The sequence below is a fragment of the Megalobrama amblycephala genome, linkage group LG16 (assembly GCF_018812025.1).
Source record: "Megalobrama amblycephala isolate DHTTF-2021 linkage group LG16, ASM1881202v1, whole genome shotgun sequence".
Lineage (NCBI taxonomy): Eukaryota > Metazoa > Chordata > Actinopteri > Cypriniformes > Xenocyprididae > Megalobrama > Megalobrama amblycephala.
The window spans coordinates 5,260,860-5,284,552 of NC_063059.1; the positions used below are offsets into that span (position 1 = coordinate 5,260,860).

At 37.3% G+C, this 23,693-nt stretch overlaps 1 protein-coding gene across 2 annotated transcripts in view; it reads right to left on the reverse strand.

Moving 5' to 3' along the window:
• Positions 1-23,693, reverse strand: part of b3glcta (beta 3-glucosyltransferase a) — a 112,989-nt gene that overhangs the window by 35,320 nt on the left and 53,976 nt on the right. For both annotated transcript variants that reach the window (XM_048161837.1, XM_048161838.1), the window contains exon 4: positions 5,478-5,587. In XM_048161837.1, the coding sequence (XP_048017794.1) occupies positions 5,478-5,587 (110 nt within the window). The remainder of the gene's footprint in view (positions 1-5,477; positions 5,588-23,693) is intronic.

The following is a 23,693-nucleotide window of genomic DNA, read 5'->3' on the forward strand; positions in this document are numbered from 1 at the left end:
GTAACAAATGTTTTGCTCATTGTTAGTTCATGTTAGTTAATGCATTACCTAATGTTTAACTAATGGACCTTATTTTAAAGTGTTACCAAAGTTATATATAATATACTTACATTACATTAATATTATAATATATTATTTATAAATCTTTACATATTACAATGATGTCATAATTTTGTTAAACTTAAATCTTACATTTATTAAAAAAATATATATAAAAAAATAAAACAAGGTTGAACTAAGGATGTAATTATATACAAAGCATAGTTTGAACGTTGAAGATGAAAAAAAATAAGTACAAAACAGCTGATGACAAATAAGAAGACAAAAACAAAGAAGAATACTAAAAAGATAAGCAATATGAAGAAGGCCAATCCTCAGGGCACGTGTTTCTTTCTCAACGATGACATCAACAGAAGGAAACAGTCCAGGTCATACCAGTTGCTGTCATACTAAGTTTGCAGACTTCTGTGCCCTTTCTGGGCTCTAGATATGAATACCTCAGTGTTTACAGACTGCTGGTCTTATTGAATTTGTCCTCTGCTGCATGCGTTCCCACTGTTCTGCTGCTTCGGCCCCCCAGTGGTGGAACAAACATCCCACAGCTTTTACAATAATACAGTCATTGCTGGCTGCACACTGAGGTGTGAATATGAGCAAGCAAGCAATGTTCAGGCACACTATACAGTCACACAGTGCAAGAGTGATAAATCTGAAGTCTAATTTACACTGCAATACTGGAGCTGTCAGGGTTCACAGAGAGGGAAAGAATTGATGTGCACATCCATGTAGAGTGTAATGCATGAGCATTTCTCAGTAATGAATAAATGTTAGGCCTCATGAGTCCAACTAAAGTGAAACAAATTGCTCTCCTGAATCAAGGATTAAGCATCAGAAATCAACCGTCTCATGTCTCAGACTAGTGCTGACATCTTGTGGCAATGCATAAAGCAGCATGACAGTCGAGCACAACTTTATTTTCCTACAAAGGTCTGAAGGTAAAAGGCTGTAACTTTTTTCAAAGGAACAATGAAGTCCTATATATCTCCAATGCTGTCCAATCGCCATCAATAGAAGCTCTCCTTTAGTGTATTAATTAAAAAGACAGTTCAACCAAAAAAAAAAGAATTCTGGGTAACACTTACAACAAGGTTCAGTAGTTAAACATTAGATAATGTATTAACTAACATGAACTAACCATGAGCAATAAATTTCTTACTGTATTTACTTATCTTCATTAATGTTAGTTGAAAATACATGAAAATACAGTTGTTCATTGTTTGTTCATGTTAGTTCACAATGCATTAACTAATGTTAACAAGATTTTAATGATTATTATTAGTAAATGTTGAAATTAACACTAAAAAGATGAAATATAGCTGCAAGCAGCAATTATCGGGGCCGAGCACAGAGAAGGCACAACAAGTCATCCCAGCACAGCTGGGAGCATCAGACTTACAGCAACCTTGAGCAATTAAAGACATATTTAGGCAAAATGACAGAGAAACCAATAGGTGGCACTGTGAGCAAACTGTTGTGGTATGGTCAAAGTAAGGTGACAGTGACTCATACACAGTTTGGTGTCAATATGCCAAAGCAGTGCAGAGATACAGCTTCAACAGTCGGTTTTGCATCATGCCTCAAATTCGTTGCTCCAGTATACGAAAACTTTTTGACGTATCGACTTGAAATCCATAACTTTTTTTCGGCATGGTCTGAAGATGATACGGTTCGATTTTGGTGAAAATCGGAGCAATGGCCTAGGAGAAGTTCGAAAAAGTAAGTTTTTAAAGTAAAACAATATGGCGGACAGGAAGTTCAGCCGACTATGGCAAATTTGGTATCTCTGTTCTCAGCATGACCCAAGGAATCTACTGAGAATCATTACAATCGGTTAATATAGTCAAAAGTTATTAACATTTTTGTAAATTTTGTTATAACTTTTGACCACCCGATGGTGCTGCACCAAAACTTTTTGAGTACTGTCAGGGCACAGTGCCAAAGACCCATACCGAGTTTCGTAACGATACGCTAATGCGTTCATAAAATTCAAAATGGCTGATGGTCAAAATGGCCGATATGGGAAAATTGGATACCATTCAACTCGGCATGATGCCCCGAATCCAACGAGTTCAATCCAAATTATGATTTGTGGACAAACCCATCAGAAGTTATAAGCAAAAATATCCATTTTTCATATCTCCAGACCAGTAAGTGGCGCTGCTCCGAAACGCTGCACGTTGCCTCAGGACATGCTTGTGATGACATCTACCAAGTTTGGTCTGAATACGATAAAGCATTGCGGAGATACAACCTTATGTCTCTTTTCACAAGCACTACGTTAAATTTGTTCGCATGTTTTTCAAAAACGGTTTGAGAAATCGACTTTACTTCCATAACTTTTTGTCGGCATGGTCTGAAGATGATCTGGTTCAATTTTCGTGAAAATCGGAATAACGGCCAAGGAGGAGTTCGAAAAAATAGGTTTTTCCGAAAATTCAAAATGGCGGAAAAATTTTCATGACAGAAAATGACGTCATAGGGTGCAATCGATTCGTCTTGACCCAAGGAATCAGAGGAAAAAAAGAATCCTTATCCGTTAAGGCCTTTGCACACCGAGTCCGAAATTCACATGCAAATTTTTCGCACGTTAAATAAATTCGACTTCACGTTATGTCAATCACGTTTGCACACTGCTTCCGAAACTTTCATCCCTCATATAAATATTCGGATCAGGTTCGATTTTCTGCATTTTTCGCATCCGTTGCACGCATTTTGAGAGACGTTTTGACAATTCAGAGCCACCGTACGCGAACGCAAAAATCCAGAATGCCATCTGACAAGTTGATCCATGTCGTCTACAGCACAAGGCAGCAGCACTGTATGACAAACAACGTGTGGAATACAAAGACAGAATATAAAGTCAGATTGTGCCAGTAGCAAAGCATCAAACTGAGCCACTGACATCCTGAAGTAAACTTTGAAACGCTCGGGATAATCACGCAGCTCCTTGATGAGGTGGAACTCTCCTTTCTCTCTATGTAATCTCGGAATTGGATGTACCCAATATTTCCTCTTTCTTTTTCTCTTTTTAAGAAGAGGAGACAACTAAATCATGCTCACTGCTTGAAGACAACACATTCATTAATACGCATCGAACTCAGTGTGCAAGGTCTCTGTGCGTGACAAATTTTTAGGATTACGAATACGAAAATACGCATGCGAAAATTTCGGACTCAGTGTGCAAAGGCTTCTACGGTTCAAAAGTTATTAACATAAACATGAGCCAGCTGGTGGCGCTAGAGGGATTGAGTTAGAGACTCCAAATTTGCTATGGACACAGTTCAGACTGTCCTCTAACTGTGTGCCAAATTTCACAACTTTCCCGCTAGCAGTTCTATGGGCTGCCATAGACTCAAGTGCAGAAGGAGCAGAAGAAGAAGGAGCAGAAGAAGAAGAAGAAGAAGAAGAATTAAAAAAGAGTGCCAACAGATACAATAGGTGCCTACACATTATGTTAACTAATGAACCTTATTGTAAAGTGTTACCGAATTCTATTATCATTGACTTTCTTCTTTGGAACACAAAACAACATAATTTGAAAAATGTGTTATTTATATTTATTTTTTTATTTCATTGTATAGAGAAAAATATTAAAATATTAAATGACTATTAAATTATAAATTTTATAATAATTATCTACATCAAATCAATAAATATTTTAATATTTATTATACAATTATTTATTATACAACTATTTTATTTTGTAGATTTATAGATTTTATAAATATTACATTTAATTATAATACATATTTTTTAAATAATATTTTAATACTTAATTTTAATATAAAGTATAAATGAAATGAATTATTCAATAAAATAAATTCAATAACACACTGAAGGAAACTGGTATAGGTAAGATAACAAAAAATATATAAATAAATAAAAGCTAAATAAATAAAATCTAAACAGAGCTTTATTGTTCTTCTGGATAAAACTGACTCAAAGTCTTCCCAGCATGTACATGGACTAGTTCATCATTTATTTATATGACTTTAAAAGTTGAAGAGGAATTCAGTTACATTGTTTATTAGTTTTTTGTGTGTGTGTCCTTGACTAAGGACAAAGGCAGTAAGTTACAGTGAATTTCTTGAATAACAGTCACTGACTCTAAAATAGGAGTTCTGCATTTCAGAGCATAACTGTCATATCTAAAAGAATCCATGGATTTGCTGTTTGCTTGAAGAAAAGCAGGAATTTTGAGATGAATGTCCTATTTGACTCTAGTGAGCGAAGTGCAACTTTTAATGTGGTATCGCACACTACAGGGGCATTACAGTGCTAGTAATTTGCACTTTTTCCCACTTCATTTGTATTCACAAAGTGTTGCTATAAAGCATCTAATCTGACAATGAGAACGATGAAAGAAATCAAAACAACTTGTTTGTTGCAATATACAACTCAGTTAAAATTGACGAGAACACTGTCAAAACATCCATTGTACATCTTTTGGAAAGTTAGCCTAAGACATTCTGCAAAAAGAAAAACCTGAGAATGAAAGAAAGTAAGCAGAAGGGATATAGTGCAGGATGAGAGTGGTCTCTTAATCTGGTTTTGATTGGATCGGAGGGTGACAGCTCAGTGAACTGGCGCAGAGCTCGGAGGTTATTGCGGTTTGGCACTCCAGATTTTCAGAACAAGCAGTCAGAAAGAGTTTGTCTATAAAAGCGGCAAACTATCAGGTGAGGACGTGAGGGGAGGAAAAAATAGATTGCATTACATTTTCACTCTCTGAGGATGGTCTCAATGCTGAGAAATAAATGGAACACACTATCAAGGGTGGAATATTAAGGATGAACCCAACAGTTTCTCTCATTGAAATAAAGCTTTTAACATTTCAAATGTCAATCCCACTGCTTCACTTACTGAAAATGTCACTTTATGATCTGTCCTTGACTCCTTGTCTTTCCTAAAATGTGAATTTTCAGTAAGACGTGCTATCAAAATGTTGCCAGATTAGGTGCAAGAAAACTATTCATTCAATGGTAAACATGTATACAACAATCTAAAAATACAACAATGCACACATTTTGTGCCTACTTATGAATGACAAAATGTGGCATATTTGAAGATAAAACCTCATTTGGTTTATAAATTCATTTTCCATGCTTTAATTTTGTGTTATTTCATTCAATAATGGCTGCACCATTATTCTAAAATGTGGAAATTAGTATTGCCAAAGAATAAGTAGGTGTGTTCAAACTTGGTATTGTAAATCTGGCTTGGCAAAAGTTTCATAACAGATGGGTGCAATTGTCCAGAAAGTCATGGACAAAATTGGAGCATAATTGCACAAATAATTTCTCTTTGAGTTGAACTGATGCAAGTAAATTATGAGAACCCATGCCAGGCATGAGGTCAAATGGTCATGAAAAGCAGAAGTGAAAACGTTAATAAAAATAAATCATAAATACCGGTACCTCTTGAAGAGATTGTGACTGTAGAAGAAGGTCTTTTCTGAGTTTTTCTGCCTGCTGCACATGGAAAGAGTTCCTCTGGCTCTGGATGACAAACACCACTTGTCTCAAGTCTACAACAAACACAGAAAGAAACACTCACCATGTCATCCCGTTAATTTGCTTTCTGCAGGGCATACAACAATTTCCCATTGAGCGTGAAGACATAAAGGTTGGGTAAAAATAATTTTGAATTTAAAAGGCAAGAATATCTAGGGGAAGTATTCATTCTAAACTCAACTCTAAGCACAGATTCTTCATCAAATAACTACAAATTCCAGATTTTGACCATTCACCAAAAATATAACACATGAAATGGTTTAGCAATGCAAATGGAATTTTTAACATCAACTAAGAAATTAGAGCGGCGCAATATTTAAAGAGGGAATAAAAACATTGCACTATGGTTAGCACATGCCAATACAGAAGATGGAGGTTTGAGTCCAATCTGTTTGCTCTCTCTCCAGTGTGTTCCTGTCTCTATCTACTATCTCTGTTCAATAAATCTAAAAGCCCTGAAGATAATCATTCTTTTTTTGTAACCAGATAACATTTTGAGGGTTTTTGCCCCGGGAAGAGAAAGGGCTTAGCGTGGCGTACCTGTCAGTTTATGAATGCGTTACAAGATTGAAATCTAAAATTCCAGTTTCCATAGAGCAGAACTCTCTGGGCTTAAGGTCAAATCCGTACAGTTAGGCTTCTGGGGTCGTATTACATAAACTTCCTATCTTAAGTTAAGATTTGACAAGTTGAATGTTCCAAATGGGAACTGAAATCACCATGGTTACTAAACAGATAAGACTGGATTCGAGATGGAGTATGTTTCTTTATCTAGCTGCTTACTATATAAAAATGTAACAACATGGTCTCTTGAATAACAAACAAAGGATTCATTTATAATCAATAATTTATAATCTAAAAACAGAGTTAAATCAGACCACCTCAATGATAAATGTGTCATAAGAGACACCGAGTCATGAGTGTGGACCTGATGAAAATGACTCGTTTGAAGGCCTGTGAGTGGTGTAATTAGACTCGGATTTAACATGCTGAGACATTGATCTCACTGAGTATCTGTGGCATTTGTCTAATGTCACCACAGTCACTGTAACCTTTACATGAACTTTATATTTATCATCAAACCAGTCAGGAAACATCATCACATTAGCATTTGAGCACAGTTATGGATGGATGGATGGATTTTTTTTTTAAGAAAACTTATTTTAGGAGCTTATTACCCAATATTTGGGTAAAATATTATTTTTAAGAAGCATAGTCACAGGAAACCAAGATATTTGATATCTACACAAATTTATCATATAAACTCCATATAGCACATGAAATCAAAATTGACCCTATTAACCTTGCTAGTGCATATTACTAGTCTTGTAGTAAACAATTAATCCGTGCAAGTTAAAACACAGAAAAAAATAGTTTGTCGCGGTAACCTTTAACCAAAATCTGAAAAGTTACTTCCGGCCTGGAATGGCGTTCCTTCTCTGATACCGTCAGTTTGACGGCTTGGGTTGAAAACGTGTAAACCACTCCTCTGCAACCGTTCGTCTGCTATGAGCGAGATATGGAGAGGAGGAGCGCTAAAGTAAAACTCTGCCCTCTATTCAATATTCCGTTTCACTTGGAAATACGTCACAACACTGGAGAAAAGTCGTTTGCAACTTCCGGTTCACGCGGACTTTAAATATTGCAAAAATAGGAGGTATTAAAGGTGCCCTAGATTCAAAAATTGAATTTACCTTGGCATAGTTGAATAACAAGAGTTCAGTACATGGAAATGACATACAGTGAGTCTCAAACTCCATTGTTTCCTCCTTCTTATATAAATCTCATTTGTTTAAACGACCTCCGAAGAACAGGCGAATCTCAACATAACACCGACTGTTACGTAACAGTCGGGGTGTACGCCCCAATATTTGCATAATGCCAGCCCATGATGTTCCCAACATTATAAAAGGAATTAGACAAGGGCAGCCAGTAACGTCTGGAGCTGCACACAGCCGAATCATCAGACTAGGTAAGCAAGAACAACAGCGAAAAATGGCAGATGGAGCAATAATAACTGACATAATCCATGATAGCATGATATTTTTACTGATATTTGTGAATTGTCTTTCTAAATGTTTCGTTAGCATGTTGCTAATGTACTGTTAAATGAGGTTAAAGTTACCATCGTTTCTTTCTGTATTCACAGAGACAAGAGCCGTCGCTATTTTCATTTTTTAAACACTTGCAGTCTGTATAATGCATAAACACAACTTCATTCTTTATAAATCTCTTCAACAGTGTAGCAATAGCAGTTAGGCACGGAGGACAGCCTCAAATTCACTCAGAATAAAACTTTTAACATCCAAATAAATACTTTACTCACATAATTCGAAGCATGCATGCAGCATGCATGACGAACATCTTGTAAAGATCCATTTGAGGGATATATTAGCTGTGTGAACTTTGTAAATGCGCTGTAATATAGTCGAGAGCTTGTGTGGCAGGAAGCTCGCGTCTTAAAGGGGCGGCGCCGAGTGTAAATCGGTGCATAGTTAATGATGCCCCAAAATAGGCAGTTAAAAAAATTAATTAAAAAAAATCGATGGGGATTTTGAGATGAAACTTCACAGACACATTCAGGAGACATCTTAGACTTATATTACATCTTGTGAAAGAACGTTCTTGGGCACCTTTAAAGGTCCTTGATACAGGTGCTCTGTAAATCATATAGTTTAACTATAAAGAACAACCAGCAAAATACAGGTGTCTTTTTCTTTTCTTTTCTTTTTTTTGGGTAAGTGATGCACTCATATTCCACTTCATTACACTACAACACCCACACACTGAAAACAGACTCTAAATCTGTAGGCTGGGTAAGAGAATTAACTTTGCTTTCATACATTCTCCCAAGTGAGAAAGCTCTGGCATGTAATAAAACCCATACGCCGAATGAGAAGCGTCACTTCTTTAATAAGTCTTGCAGTCACTTCATCATGAGCTCTGTTCCTGTTAGCTCCAGCTCAAGCTCATGAACAAGGCTCTCTGCCAGCCACAGCTCTCTGGATCTCTTCATTAAGCGTCTTTCAAACATTTGCAACAAAATGTGCAAATTTGAGTGAATATTGCACATCATAAATTATGATTAGATAGTGAGTTTTCTCCTTCATGACGTTTTTAAGCAGCTCTGAGAAATGAGGCTCATTTGTCAACACAAACATGACAAGGAGTACGAGGAAAGAGACAGCTTCGTAATCTTCCTCCAAGACAGGCTGAGAATGAGTGAAAATGTGGAAAACAGCTGACATGAGCAAACAATCTGTGTATGCCTCAATCTGCTCCCTATTAAGTTGTAAGCCCTCTTCCCAAAGTGTCAGCCATTTCTAGGGCTATCCCATTGTCCAAGTTGTTCCAGTGCAAATAAATACTCACTCTCTCTCTAAAAATTCCCAAAATACACCGTACAAACTAGTGTCCATCGGCTGCTTGCTATATTCACTTCACCGGATATTTAGAATTATTCGATAAAAATCTAATAATAAAAATAAATATTCTGTATACTTTTAGATAATAATAAAAATGTAAACATTAATATATGTATAACTACATTAGTTACATTAGTAACTGAGACTGAACAACACTTCTACAGCATATATTAATCTTAGTTATTGTTCAATCTCAACATTTTCTAATATATTATTAAAATCCAAAGTTGTATCTGTTTAGTTAATGCACTGTGAACTAACATGAACATTAATTAACATTAACAAAGGTTAATAAATGCTGTAAATATATTGATCATTATTAGTTTGTTAGTTAATGCATTAATTAATGTGAACAAATAAGACCTTACACATATTTGATAAATGATAATTACAAAATAACAAGGTTACTCTCTTCCTGTCTGCACTGATTTTACATTCCATCAGAGTATGAAGGCTGAATTAGCAGAGCAATAGCACAGCTGTACATAAAATATTGCAATCCACACAAAATTATGAGAGATCTTTCAGTTCAAAAGAGGACAAATTGTTGGTGCGCATCTTGTCTGGCTCATCTGTGACCAAGACAGCAAGTCTTTGTGTTGAATCGAGAGCTATGGTTTCCAGGATAATGTCAGTGTAACACCACATCCAATAGGTGTAACTGTCGATGCAAGAGGAAGCTGTCTGACAGGGATGTCCAGGTACTAACCAGGATTGTATCCAAAAAAAAAAAAAAAAATACACAAAATCACAGCTGTCCAACTCACTGCAGAATTAAATCCTCAATACTCCTGTTTCCACCAAAACTGTTCGTCGGGAGCTCCTCAGAGTCAATATTCATGGTCGGGCTGCTATAGCCAAACCTTTGGTCACTCATGCCAAATGTCGGTTTCAACAGTGCAAATCTTGGGCTGTGAAAAATGTGAAACATGTATTGTTCTCTGATGAGTCCACCTTCACTGTCTTTTCCGCATCCGGACTGTTGCTGCCCAGAGTGAGGCATGGGGGTGAATCAGATGGTTTTGGCTGCAATATAATGGCGTTCCCTACAGTGACTACAAAATCAAGGCATTCCCTACTGTGACCAAAGACTACTGAACCATTCTTAAGGACCATGTGCACCAAATGGTTCAAACATTGTACCCTGAAGGGGGTGCCGTGTATCAGCAAGATAAATTCACCAATATACAGAAATACTAGGTTTGATGAATGATTTGATGAACATGAAAGTGAAGTTGAACATCTCCCATGGCCTGCACAGTTACCGGATCTAAATATTTTTGAGCCATTTTGGGGTATTTCGGAGGAGCAAGTCAGAAAACGTTTTTCGTTTTCCACCAGCATCACATGGTTTTGGAAAAGGAGGACCAGCTAAATATCCCTCTGGCAAATGTGCAGGACTTGTATCTGTCATTCTGAAGATGAATTGATGCTGTACTTGGCTGCAAAAGGAGGCCCTACGCCATACTAATAAATTATTGTTTCAGTTTCATTGTCTAATATATACATACGGTCGTCCGCTGGAAGCTAGTTATCTGAATTTATAGTTTAAATATGGATATTTTTCATTACAAAAACACATCGCTTCGCTTTAGAAGGCCTTTATTAACCCACTGGAGTCATATGAATTACTTTATGGCTGGATGGATTATTTTTTTTACTTCAAAACAGCTTCCCGATTACAACCATTATAAACCTTGGAGGACTAAGAATATTTTTTAAATATATCTGATATCTGTGTTCGTCTGAAAGAAGACAGTCATATACACCTAGAATGGCTTGAGGGTGAGTAAATCATGGAATTAATTTTCATTTTTGGGTGAACTATCTCTTTAAATCTTAATTTTCAACAATATTACTGATCTGCCTGCATTGACACCATTGTATGAGAACTGAACTGGGCAATGACACACTTCCCCAGAGCTGCTGTATAGAAAAATGAACTAAATTAATAACTAATGATTTTTACAATGGAAATGAATCGAATACTGAAATTACTTAAGCTGGACAATGGCACTATTTTCTTATAGAGCTGCTGTACAGCCAAAATTATGTTCCTGCTATCACTGTAAATCTACTTTGAAACAATCCGCATTGTAAAAAGTGCTATATAAATAAAGGTGACTTGACTTGACCACAGAACTGCATTTCTGGTAATTGAGTGTACCAGTATTTAATGTATCAAGGCCCTTACTAGGACCCAAAGTGTTTATGACATACTAATTCATGCAATGGAAAGCATAATGAGATACAGTCTAAGTCTGTATAGATTGAAAGCTTCAGTTGTTTTGCTTGAACCGTCTGTCCATGCAAAGTTAAGGGGCGAGAGATCCCAGGGCCATAGGCAGGATCTGTTATGTAGTGTCATCCTGTTTTAATTTAGCGTTGCTGCTTGCTGTCTCCGCTCTGTCCTTCTCCATCTCAAAGCTGCTATTGATCTGCCGGCTCTGATGGGAAGGGGATTTACCTCCTAAACCGCGGCGTGCCCATCTCTTGCAGATCTGCCTGCCTCAGGGATAGATGCTTATAAAGAAATCGTACACGGCATTCACTCCAGCTCCTCATTTGCATCCTTGAGCTTTTATCGTACAATCCCACTTTTAAAAATCTTTGTGCTAAGTCTGCTTGCATGTATGAGTAAGTGTCTGCATACGGATGGGAGATGGGATCTTTTCAGAGTTTTATTCATGGTATACATGCGTTTTGGTGCACTGGGTTTGTCCATGTTAACAAAAGTATATGTAATGTGTCTCAGTAAGAGAAAGTGTTTGATCCTTTGCTCTAAAACTTAGTTAGCTGCATTACTGTCTATATAAGCAGCTGCCTTCTAAAGGGGTGGTCATATTTAAAAGTTGTTCATATTTAAATGTTGTTCACCTCAATAGGAATCCATGCGATTGGGAATTTTCACGATTTCCCCACACAGATTATGCAAAAAGTGGGTGAGGCAGATATGCCGTGTTGACTAGCAGAAAGCTTCTTGGTTTGAAAGTGACTTCTATTCCCGCAGCAAGGCACTTTCATAAGAGCAGTGGTGTTTTTAGCTGGCTAAAAATGCTTTGGTGGACACAGGGCCTGAAGGCAGAATGCTAACAGTCACTTTATACTTTATACTGTTACTTTATACTACAGTATAGGGAAATTACAGTACTTTTGTACTAATTTCTACACTTGGAAAAGATAAATCCTTGAACTTTTATTTTGATCACCAGATCACCAGCTGATCGCGTGAGCAAATGTGCGCACTTCTCTTTAAAACATTCAGCACAAACAAATTGTATATACTCAATCGCTGTCTTTTGCTGTTTTATAAAGGCACAAAGCCATATCACGGTTTCGATTTTAGTTTGTTTGCAAAATACAACATAAGAGACCATTTAGGCTATGTATGTTTTACATTTTCAGTACATTATGAAACAATGGCGGCACAGGGTAATTAATGGGAAACACTGAATGAATGTTTAGCTGACAAATATGCTAAAGTTGTCATATCAGTTGTTATATCATAACAAAAACCCTTCAACCGGAATGAATGAGAGTCTTTAGGCCTGCCGCTGCTCTGAGTGAGTGACAGGAGGCGTGTCTGTGTACAACTGCGGTGTGCGTGAACTCGCTGTCGGAGAGAAGAGAGAGAAAGCGCTGAAGGTATCGGTGTATACTGCAGAAAAGCGATATTGAACTGTTGAACATATTTTAATAGAGAGATTAGAATATGATATTTTGACAGCACTGTTAAGAAACCTCAAACCTGAAAGATTCGGGGCTTTTGGAAAAACATTCAGGGCTCCAGCCCCCTAAGCCCACCCCTAGCTCGCTATTAGTCTCGCGTAGCCAGACCTTCAGACTGACGGCAGGAGGTCTGGAACTCTATTACAGCTTTCACTGGCTAAGAACCGCCCAAGATTGATGTTTGACTAACATGTAAAGCAACCAATCAGAGTTTTGTTCCACATCATGTTTAGGGGCGTGAAAATGAAAGTCGATGTCCCTACAATAACAGACCGGCGTGCATCTATAAATTATTCATTCAAGAACGTTGTGCAAGTTTACTGCAACAATGGAGCCGCGAACTTTACATATTTTTGAAAATCCAGCATTTATTAGATCCTGATAAGTGCTCGTTGTCACAGTTGTAAACATGACGGCATTCTTCTACGAGGGGGTGTGGCGTCACAGCATGTTTCCAAGCGGACCATTAAAGAATGCAACACACACGTCTCCCGGACATCCTGTAGAATCCAACCAACCAGATGACGACTTCGATACTGCTGAAGTGTTTCCAAATAAGTGTGCCATATGCATCAGACGTTAAGCCAACGGTCCGTGGGCGTGACGTCTGAGGCTGAGACTAAACCAGACTTGACAAAGCTACAATACGACAAAATCAATCATAAAACACAGCCAATCAAAGCAGCGTGTGGGCGGGCTCTGTTCGCAGCTAAACACGAAAACCAAAACGAAATTAAACTAAATAAAATTAAACCATAAAACATTATTCAAAATACATAATCAGTGACTAATACAAATTTGTCATAATTTGTCATGAAATACACTTGTCTGAGCTTTGCTTAATATTAAAATGGTTTGAGCTTGAATATCATTTTGCATGACTTTAATAGCCACTATGAGAGCAACAATGGATAATTTACCTCAGAGTTTGAAAAGAAATAAAAGGAAACAAGAAAGTTCAAACTGTAAGTAATATATACTTTTCTTTGTCCATTTATGTCCTTGTTCCCTCTCTATGACCTGAACTATTAGCTGCAAAATCCCAGAAATATAGAAACCATTTCAAAAATAGAAATCCTTTGTCGTGTCGCAGCTGGTTGACAGACTTTGAAGTGGTCATTTTGTAGCCAAAGCTCTTGAAATTTACATTTTCCTGGCATGTTTGAATTACTTAACAGGTACAGGTGACTGCATTTGACTTAAGTTGACGAGCGGGAAGGGAATAAAATGCCGCTGAAAAATAGCCTAACCATAACAATACGCAAAACACGTGAAACAACTCAAAAAAATATGGTATAGAAAATTTTCATTTTGATAAATGAAAAACTAAAATTTAAAGCGACAAACAAAAATCCCTGATATTCCATGACTTGGACAAAAAAAAATAAAAAATAGAATTCTCTGACTTTCAATGTCTGGAATAGACCTTTTAAAATTCCTTGATATTCCAGAAATTCCATGACACGTGGGAACCCTGATAGAGATTAATATATATATATATATATATATATATATATATATATATATATATATATATATATATATATATATATATATATATATATATTATATTATACACACACACAAACCTTGACATTATCTTACATGCCACTGCTGAAATCCAACCCGCATTTAGAGGGTTAGTGGGTGTTAATGTCAAGCCATGTGTATGTGTATATATGTAAATATATATAAAATTTACTTTTCTCTCAATTTGACTGTCATGTTACAGTATTTTTTCATTGAATTTGTCACAATTAATTATACGACTCCCTTCTCCACTGCATGATAAGAATACTACCCTTTTTTGCCCAAAAAACTAATCTTGTAAGGGTCAGAAGTTATTGAAATACATTTTTTTTTTTAAAATTACATCAACCAATGCACATGATATTTTTAAATAATGTACTATTATTTCTGACCGACAGGTACAATAACGAATCTGGAATCAAACATGCTGGCAGCTAACAAGGATTTGTAACAGAGTGGTTGTGTGTGTTAAGTGTATGTGTGACAGACAATTTGTGCAGGTGTATTAAAAGCCTGAGAACATTTTAAAATCCTTTCTTTCCTGGCATCGTGGGGTGCCACAGTAATAACAGTTATCCGGTCCCAGTGGGCATCAATGATAAGGTGCTTGCCAATCTTTCATTGTGTCTCTACGGGTGTGTGGTGTCAGAATGAAAGCACAGAGCAGTGTGTAAAAAAAGAAACTAATTAAAGCTGAATTTATCTGGTCTAGCCTCCACACTAATAGCGTTCAATTAATCATTAAACAACAGAAGAGCAGAAGGATGGAAAAAGGAGAAGTCTTGACATTTTATCCTTCTTTTTGACCTTACATCAGCCCTGTTCTCTTGGTCACCATCACCTTTGCATGCACCAAATTTGAGGACGAGGACTATGTGCGATGGAGCAAAGTAAGCAATTAGGAAATGTATTGAATTATTGCACTTGGCTTTAAACAGCAATATCTTCACTGCAGACCACCACTGAATTGTAAAAATGCAGAGAATGGTTCTTCAAACTATCAGTGCAGCCTACTTCTGGATGAGAAGGCCAATCAAACTGTGACATTGGATAGACCGAGGTGGCTGATGTGAAGAGAGAGTAGTAGGGGACTTGACAGTTAGTTCTATGATTTATTTAGTGAGGTATCAATTTGATTACAGGGCTTAGAAGCATGTGTTTCTTCATCAGGTTTCTTCCTTCCTCTTTCACTTCTCTCTCTGCTCAATCTGTATTCTACTGGAGGGGTGACTCCAAAGATAAAAGGGACTGAATCTTCTGGATAAGGGAGATGTATTGAATGAGACGCTGGAGAATTGAGCTTCAGTCACCTGAATTGTTTTCCCAATATAAAGTATCACCTTCAAAGCTATGCCCTCTGTTTGTTTGTTTGTTTGTTTTTTTCATCACACTCTCCAGGGTTTGTTCACTCTCTAAAGGTCTTAATTTGCAGAAACACCAAGTACCTAATAAGATGCAATGTAAAAATATGTATAGTTTAACCCTCTGGAGTCTGAGGCTGATTTGGGGCCTGGAGAAGTTTTGACATACCCTGACATTTGTGCTTTTTTCAGTTGTTCATAAACATATGACACAAGTGTCATTACACTGTATTCAGCATGAAATGAAAAAAATGAAAAAATACAGGTGCTGATCATATAATTAGAATATCATCAAAAAGTTGATTTATTTCACTAATTCCATTCAAAAAGTGAAACTTTTATAAACTTGTATATTATATTCATTCATTACACACAGACTGATATATTTCAAATGTTTATTTCTTTTAATTTTGATGATTATAACTGACAACTAAGGAAAATCCCAAATTCAGTATCTCAGAAAATTAGAATATTGTGAAATGGTTCAATATTCAAGACACCTGGTGCCACACTCTAATCAGCTAATTAACTCAAAACACCTGCAAAGGCCTTTAAATGGTCTCTCAGTCTAGTTCTGTAGGCTACACAATCATGGGGAAGACTGCTGACTTGACAGTTGTCCAAAAGACGACCATTGACACCTTGCACAAGGAGGGCAAGACACAAAAGGTCATTGCAAAAGTGGCTGGCTGTTCACAGAGCTCTGTGTCCAAGCACATTAACAGAGAGGCGAAGGGAAGGAAAAGATGTGGTAGAAAAAAAGTGTACAAGCAATAGAGATAACCGCACTCTGGAGAGGATTGTGAAACAAAACCCATTCAAAAATGTGGGGGAGATTCACAAAGAGTGGACTGCAGCTGGACTCAGTGCTTCAAGAACCACTACGCACAGACGTATGCAAGACATGGGTTTCAGCTGTCGCATTCCTTGTGTCAAGCCACTCTTGAACAACAGACAGCGTCAGAAGCGTCTCGCCTGGGCTAAAGACAAAAAGGACTGGACTGCTGCTGAGTGGTCCAAAGTTATGTTCTCTGATGAAAGTAAATTTTGCATTTCCTTTGGAAATCAGGGTCCCAGAGTCTGGAGGAAGAGAGGAGAGGCACACAATCCACGTTGCTTGAGGTCCAGTGTAAAGTTTCCACAGTCAGTGATGGTTTGGGGTGCCATGTCATCTGCGGGTGTTGGTCCACTGTGTTTTCTGAGGTCCAAGGTCAACGCAGCCGTATACCAGGAAGTTTTAGAGCACTTCATGCTTCCTGCTGCTGACCAACTTTATGGAGATGCAGATTTCATTTTCCAACAGGACTTGGCACCTGCAGACAGTGCCAAAGCTACCAGTACCTGGTTTAAGGACCATGGTATCCCTGTTCTTAATTGGCCAGAAAACTCGCCTGACCTTAACCCCATAGAAAATCTATGGGGTATTGTGAAGAGGAAGATGCGATATGCCGGACCCAACAATGCAGAAGAGCTGAAGGCCACTATCAGAGCAACCTGGGCTCTCATAACACCTGAGCAGTGCTACAGACTGATCGACTTTGCTGCAGTAATTCAGGCAAAAGGAGCCCCAACTAAGTATTGAGTGCTGTACATGGTCATACTTTTCATGTTCATACTTTTCAGTTAGGCCAAGATTTCTAAAAATCCTTTCTTTGTATTGGTCTTAAATAATATTCTAATTTTCTGAGATACTGAATTTGGGATTTTCCTTAGTTGTCAGTTATAATCATCAAAATTAAAAGAAATAAACATTTGAAATATATCAGTCTGTGTGTAATGAATGAATATAATATACAAGTTTCACTTTTTGAATGGAATTAGTTAAATAAATCAACTTTTTCATGATATTCTAATTATATGACCAGCACCTGTAAGTGTAAAAATGTTACAACTAACGCTGTGTGAAGTAACCTTACCATATGCAGAGAAAATTACCATATGCAAAATACATGAAAGTTTAGTGTTAAAAATGCTGCTTTGGAAGAAAATGTTATGAATCACCCCCTTAGAATAAAAAAAAAAAAAAAAAAAACTAGAATAAAACAAGAAAGCACTTCTAAGACATTCCCAGAACTCCCTCTATGTGACATGTAAGTAAATATATGTATTTAAAATTTAAATTATATCTCTCTCGCAGTAAAATGGACTGCGAAACTGTTGACATCTTCCTGCACAGACTTTTATTCAGATTTTCAGATGTATTTAAGCTCTGTAGAACTGTCCCTGCTTCTATAATATAAATGAAAATACAAATATTCAATATAATCATTAATACTTGATTAAAAAAAATCTTGATTAAACAAAATATTGAGTTTTTAAAGTTGAAAGTTGTTAAAGTACTAATATTACTAAAACTGAAATAAAAAATAACTTAAAGCTAATTAGAAACATTGATTTTTTTTTTTCCTACTATGGTAGTCAATGGGGGGCGAGATCTGCTTGGTTACAAACATTCTTACAAATTTCTTTCTTTGTGTTCAGCAGAAAAAAGAAATTTATACAGGTTTGGAACAACTTGAGGGTGAGTAAATGACAGAATTTACATTATTGGGTGAACTATCCCTTTAAGTGGGTTTGTATATTTGATTTACAACAGAACCAAACCAAAAAGACTGCAGGGTTTTCTTTTTCCAGTGTGCCAATAAACAATGAGCCAAGATATTAAAACTAGGAAGAGGCATCTGATAAATGCAAGTGTATCATAATAGTCACACTGAGGCAACCCACTAAAAATGAACCACCTCAGACGGTATTGCATCTACCCGGGAACCAAAACCAATCAGATTCTGTCCCACAGCGACAAAACAAGATGGAACCACATGACAGCAGAAACTCAAATTAGTTACTACAGCAACCCAGAACAAAGTCAGACATGATTTTGTTTGCTTATGTATGATAATAGAAAGAGGGAAAGAGAGGTGACAGAAAAGGAGGAAGGAATTGAGCGAGAGCACTAAAAAGTTGAAGAGAAAATAGCACATTTATCCCTGGAGACTGGTGAATCAGGTAGCACAAGTCTGAGGTGAATAAAATGTGAGATTGAAAACAGAGTATTGACAAAGCAGACTGATTGCTGAGAAATAAATCTCAATGCAGACTATTTAATTGACTCCAAATGCCAATTTTACTTCTAAAGAGAAAGACTCCGAATGCAAGTACATAAAAATAAGCCATTTTCCAGAAGACTGTTGAACAGTTGGAGGTATACTCTTTGTAGACGAAGGGGTTGGGGACATTTAAAAATATTGTGCGCAACCAACCCACGGGCAAGACTTTCGCTGTGCTTGGATCAGCTAAAAAAGTTAAAAGTCTTTATTGTGCACTCATGCTGCCTTAAATCGAAGGGAAAAATTCTACAGTGAAGACATATGGCAGTTGCTGAAGTGTGAAAAAAGTTTTACATTTTTTTTCCAGCGATTAAAGCCCTCACAAGTTCCATTAGAGCGTCTACCGCAGGTCGTCGGCACTGAAGTACAGTAATTAGAGGTGATGTTCGAGGGTGATGTAGGGAGCACAAAATGCAACGTTTAACCAACCAACAGTATCTACCATTTTAGGTTTATTGCTCTGTTTTTGGACTACACTCAAAAAGTTCAGAGACAATCCTTTTCCAGCATTAACTGGAGTCATGCAGACCTAATGAGTCTCAACTCAGACGGAAGGTTACGAGACAGATTTAGACAACAAAGACATTGAAAGAGTCTCTGCACAATGCATGCCCGATCGAATGCAGAGAAACGAATGTGGCCATCCGTGTGATGTGTGCGTGTGGTGGTACAGTCCATCCACCTGGCACAAACCCCTGCTGACAGTTTGCATTGCCTGAGGTGGCCGGGGGAAGCGTAAAGGAGAGTCACCTCGTGCCCCCGTTGGAGGTTTGTCAAATCTGTGAACGTCAGCAAAACAGGTGCATACAACTAAATCCAGCACCCTTAAAGGAATAGTTCAGATGTTCCAAACCTGTATGACTTTCTTTCATGAAAAAAACAGCAGAAAGTCTGAAAATATGCTTTTCAGTTTTTTTTGCATGCATTTACAATGAATAGGTGAAGGTTTTATGCTTCAGTAAAAGATAATAAAGATCCATAAAGTCAATTTTATAAATTATTTTTTATAAAGTATCATAAAAGTGGTCTGAACATTGTTGCCAACTGCTTTCAATTGAAAGTAGTTAAAACTGGTAGCTAAATGTCACTAGATGACTTCATAATGGCAAATTCATTGATCTATATAAATATGAATATAGATCAGTGGGCAAAATAAGAGTCTAGATAAGTTTTGTCCAAGAAGTTGCTAGATTTGTCCCTAAACTTTTGAAAAAAGTCTCAAAAAGTCACTAAATAGTGACAAAATCCCTAAATCGGCAACACATGCCCGCCCTAGTTCTCTATGAAGTAGCAATGTTCGATTTGTATAATGAATTATTCATTTGAGTTAGGTCTTTTCAATTAATTAGTTGATTTGGTCTGAAAGATTTGTTCACAATTTGGGCTGATTCAATTTACTTGTTCAACTCCCCTGAATCAATAGCCCCTTTAACACAGAGCGTTGATCTTAGAAAATTGGCATAAAATTGCCAGAGTGCCTTCTGTGTGCATGCAAACACGTCCCGGGGATCGATCCCGAGATGGAGACCTAGTGACATTGTCGGGATCAGTCCCCGAACACGCCCTGTGTGAACAAAAGGCAGGACAAATGCCGTAAGGAGTGTGTCGTATCAATAACACTGAAGCTGAGATCGTTTACCAGCGTAGCGGAACGGTACGTGATGTGCTAGTTTATGATTGAATAAGTAAAAAAAAACGCAGGAGAGTGGTTTCTAGAGAGAGAAATTGCAGATCATAAGCAAACTTAAGATGCTGCGGAGACATTACACGTCACATCCTGATGTCACGTGTCTTTACGGGATCTTTACGGGATGTGTGTGAACATACGCACAGATTCCAGAAAATCATTTGCAGTGTGCAATGAACCAAAATCAAACGATCTCGGGACACATTATCTGTGTATTTTCCAGAATCTGTGTGTGGAAATTTTGGCTATTTTGGCTATTCTATTTTGGCTGCAGTAAACTACTAGTAAATAAAGCTTATTAATAAAATTAAAACTTACATGAACTTAAAAGTTAGGCTATTGCATGGCTTCAGAAGAATTTGAATATAGTATAAGCCTAATTTATTAAGGATGCTTTTGCATTGTTTTTTTTTTTTTTTCAGTAACTGTATTTTAATTGAATGGAAAAGAGCAACTAGTCTTCATAATTTCCTTTTCTCCTCTGAGGAAAGAAAGTCATGCAGATTTAGAACAACATGAGTGTGAGTAATGACAAAATGTTCATTTTTGGATGAACTATTCCTCTGAGACTTGGCAAATGTACAAATAAGCAGCAGTCTACCAACAATGATAATTGGAATAACTAGTGGGGGAAAGCACCCCCAAAACTCTGGAGTGAGAGTTTGTTCCGTCAATCAAGTCAATCATGCATGACAATGAGTACCAGATGGAAAGCTAAAAGCAATGTGAAGAATAATGGCACGAGTTTTTCGCCTACTCCTGACTTGAATGTTGCTTTAACAATAACAGACATCATCTTTCTAAATGACAGAGCCACACAAGAAGGGCCATTAAGCCGTACGGAGGAACAATGAGAATGTCAAGAGTGGATTTTGCACGCTCAGTGGCAGGTGATGGGAGACAAGAAAGGCTGTCGATGGCTCATTTCCATAAGCGGTGGCGTTGTGCATCCTGGCCCAGAGCTGATTGTTTCAATGTAGAACTGGCTGTGCTCCAGTGACTCAGATCATTGTGCTGCTGTAGATGTAACGATTTGGAGTGATCCAAGTTTGTATGCAAAGCTACCCAATCCTTTTTGACTCACCAGGATATGTTGTTCAAAGTGAGAGAAAGCAAGGGAGGAAAAGAGAGAACGGGGTGAATGAAAGGGATCAAAGGATGATAGGGAAGAAAAAGATGAAAAACAAGATAAGACGGGAGAGGTGGAATGAAAGAGGGAGCGAAGAAAAGCAAACTTGAATATTCACACCAAAAAAGGCAGGCTATAAAAGGCAGCTGGAGAAAAAATAGCCCTTCAGATTTAAGGCCCCCTCAGGTGCTTCAAAAGGACATTAATGCAAAAAACGAAAAAAAAAAAAAAAAAAAAAAAAAAGATTTGAGATTTAAGATGAAAAGCTTTTTCATGGAAAATATGAATTAGGGATGTGCATCTACATATTTTTTAAAAACGACTGGTCGATGGGGATGGCTTGAATGCGAGTAAATTATGGGATAATTTTCATTTTGGGGTGAACTATCCCTTTAAGACCAATTTAATGCATTCTTTCTCAATAAAAGTATTAATTTATTTAAAAAAAAAAAAAAAAAAAAAAAAAAAAAAAACTTACTGACTCCAATCTTTTGAACGATAGTGTATATGGCTGAAGCGGCAGTACTTTGAAAGGAATGAACTTAAATACAAAAGGGTTTTAACAACTGTCTAACAGCTAAAGATAATCAATTATTATTTGATGCTAAAGATAACCAAAATGTTCTCTAAAAAAAAATTGAGAAAAAAAATCTAGAAATTATTAACTAGTTGACCCTACTAACTGACTAGTCAATTTAACCTCGTCACAGTCACCGCCCTGTCCCGTTTGTTTTGTTTGCCATGTGCTTCCCAGTTCCCGCCACTCATCACTCACCATGGACACTGATTACCTTCCCAGCTGTTTGTCATTTGTATTGTGTATTTAAGTTCCTGCCTGTGTTCTGTTCAGTGTCCGGTATAGAGGGTATGCGTCGACGTCACTTTCCCGCCGAAACGTGCTCCCTCAGCTGGATTGATTGGCAAAAGAACCTGCTGCGTGACTGGATTAAACTGCGAAAACGTGAGTAAAACAAACAAATTACACTAAAGGTTGGACTCGAAAGTGTTTCTTACAACTTGTCAAATAAACCTAATCCATGGATATTGACATGCAGCCAGGAGTCATGTTTCCTGACATTTAAACGTGCCTGATTTCGACGCCGGGGAAACACATAAAGCAAATCTGCCTGTGAATATTTTATATAACTACAATATCGGTAGGTTTAAATCCGCGTAATCACGTCTATCAATGTTATATCAATGTCATATTGTCCAGCCCTAAAACATAGTTTTATAGTATAGTTTTTGTCAGTGTTTATTTTAAAACACACAATTATGCAGAATATAAGATGGAAAATATTTAATTTATGATTTTTCAATAACATATAACAATACAATATACACGGTATGATTTTACCTCAAAATCCAACAATTTGACACAAAATGATAACTGCAAATATACATTTCTCTGCTGGAGTCCAGCTGTTTCTGTGAATTGCAGCAATCCATTTGCTGCTTTTTTCTGTAGCTTTCTGCAGTCTTTAAATATATATCTCAGGTTTTGTGTCAAAGCTATTTGTACAGTCAATCGCAAAGCTCTTTCCTGTTTTGGATGTGTTTTGTGTGTTTTTCGCGACATTCACGCTGAAAACCAATGCTGCCGCTCAGTCTTTTGCCACTTAGCGGGCGTGACCGCAGTCGTAACGGTCGATGGTGACGTCACGTGCATACCCTCTATAGACCTTATGTAGCCCTGCCCCTTTTCAGCGTTGCGCTCGTTGTCTTTTGACTTCCGGTTTGCATTTCCACAGCGATATTACATTTATGAATGAACTGCTCGTTTTAAAATCTTCCCGACCTACTGACATTTGTTAAGACATCTGCTTGAAACATAATAATGCTCATGATAACTTTCATTAACTCTACAACAAGTAAATCCACTTCACCAACTAATTATTCTTTGACAGCGATGCCATAGAAATGTACAGAGCTACCGCAAAACGGAAGTTCAAAGACAATTTTATAAAGATGGCGGCGCGCTTGTTTCTCTGGTAAATAAGGTCTATAGAGTGCCCCAGGGATGACGCGTTTTTGTAGGCCAACCCGGAAGTTAGCGCCGCACGGGTTCCCTCGGTTGAAAGCCTATGCATTTTTCCCATAGACTTTTGGAAAAATCGCAGAAAATAAGCTCTGTGTTTAACAAAGGGTTATG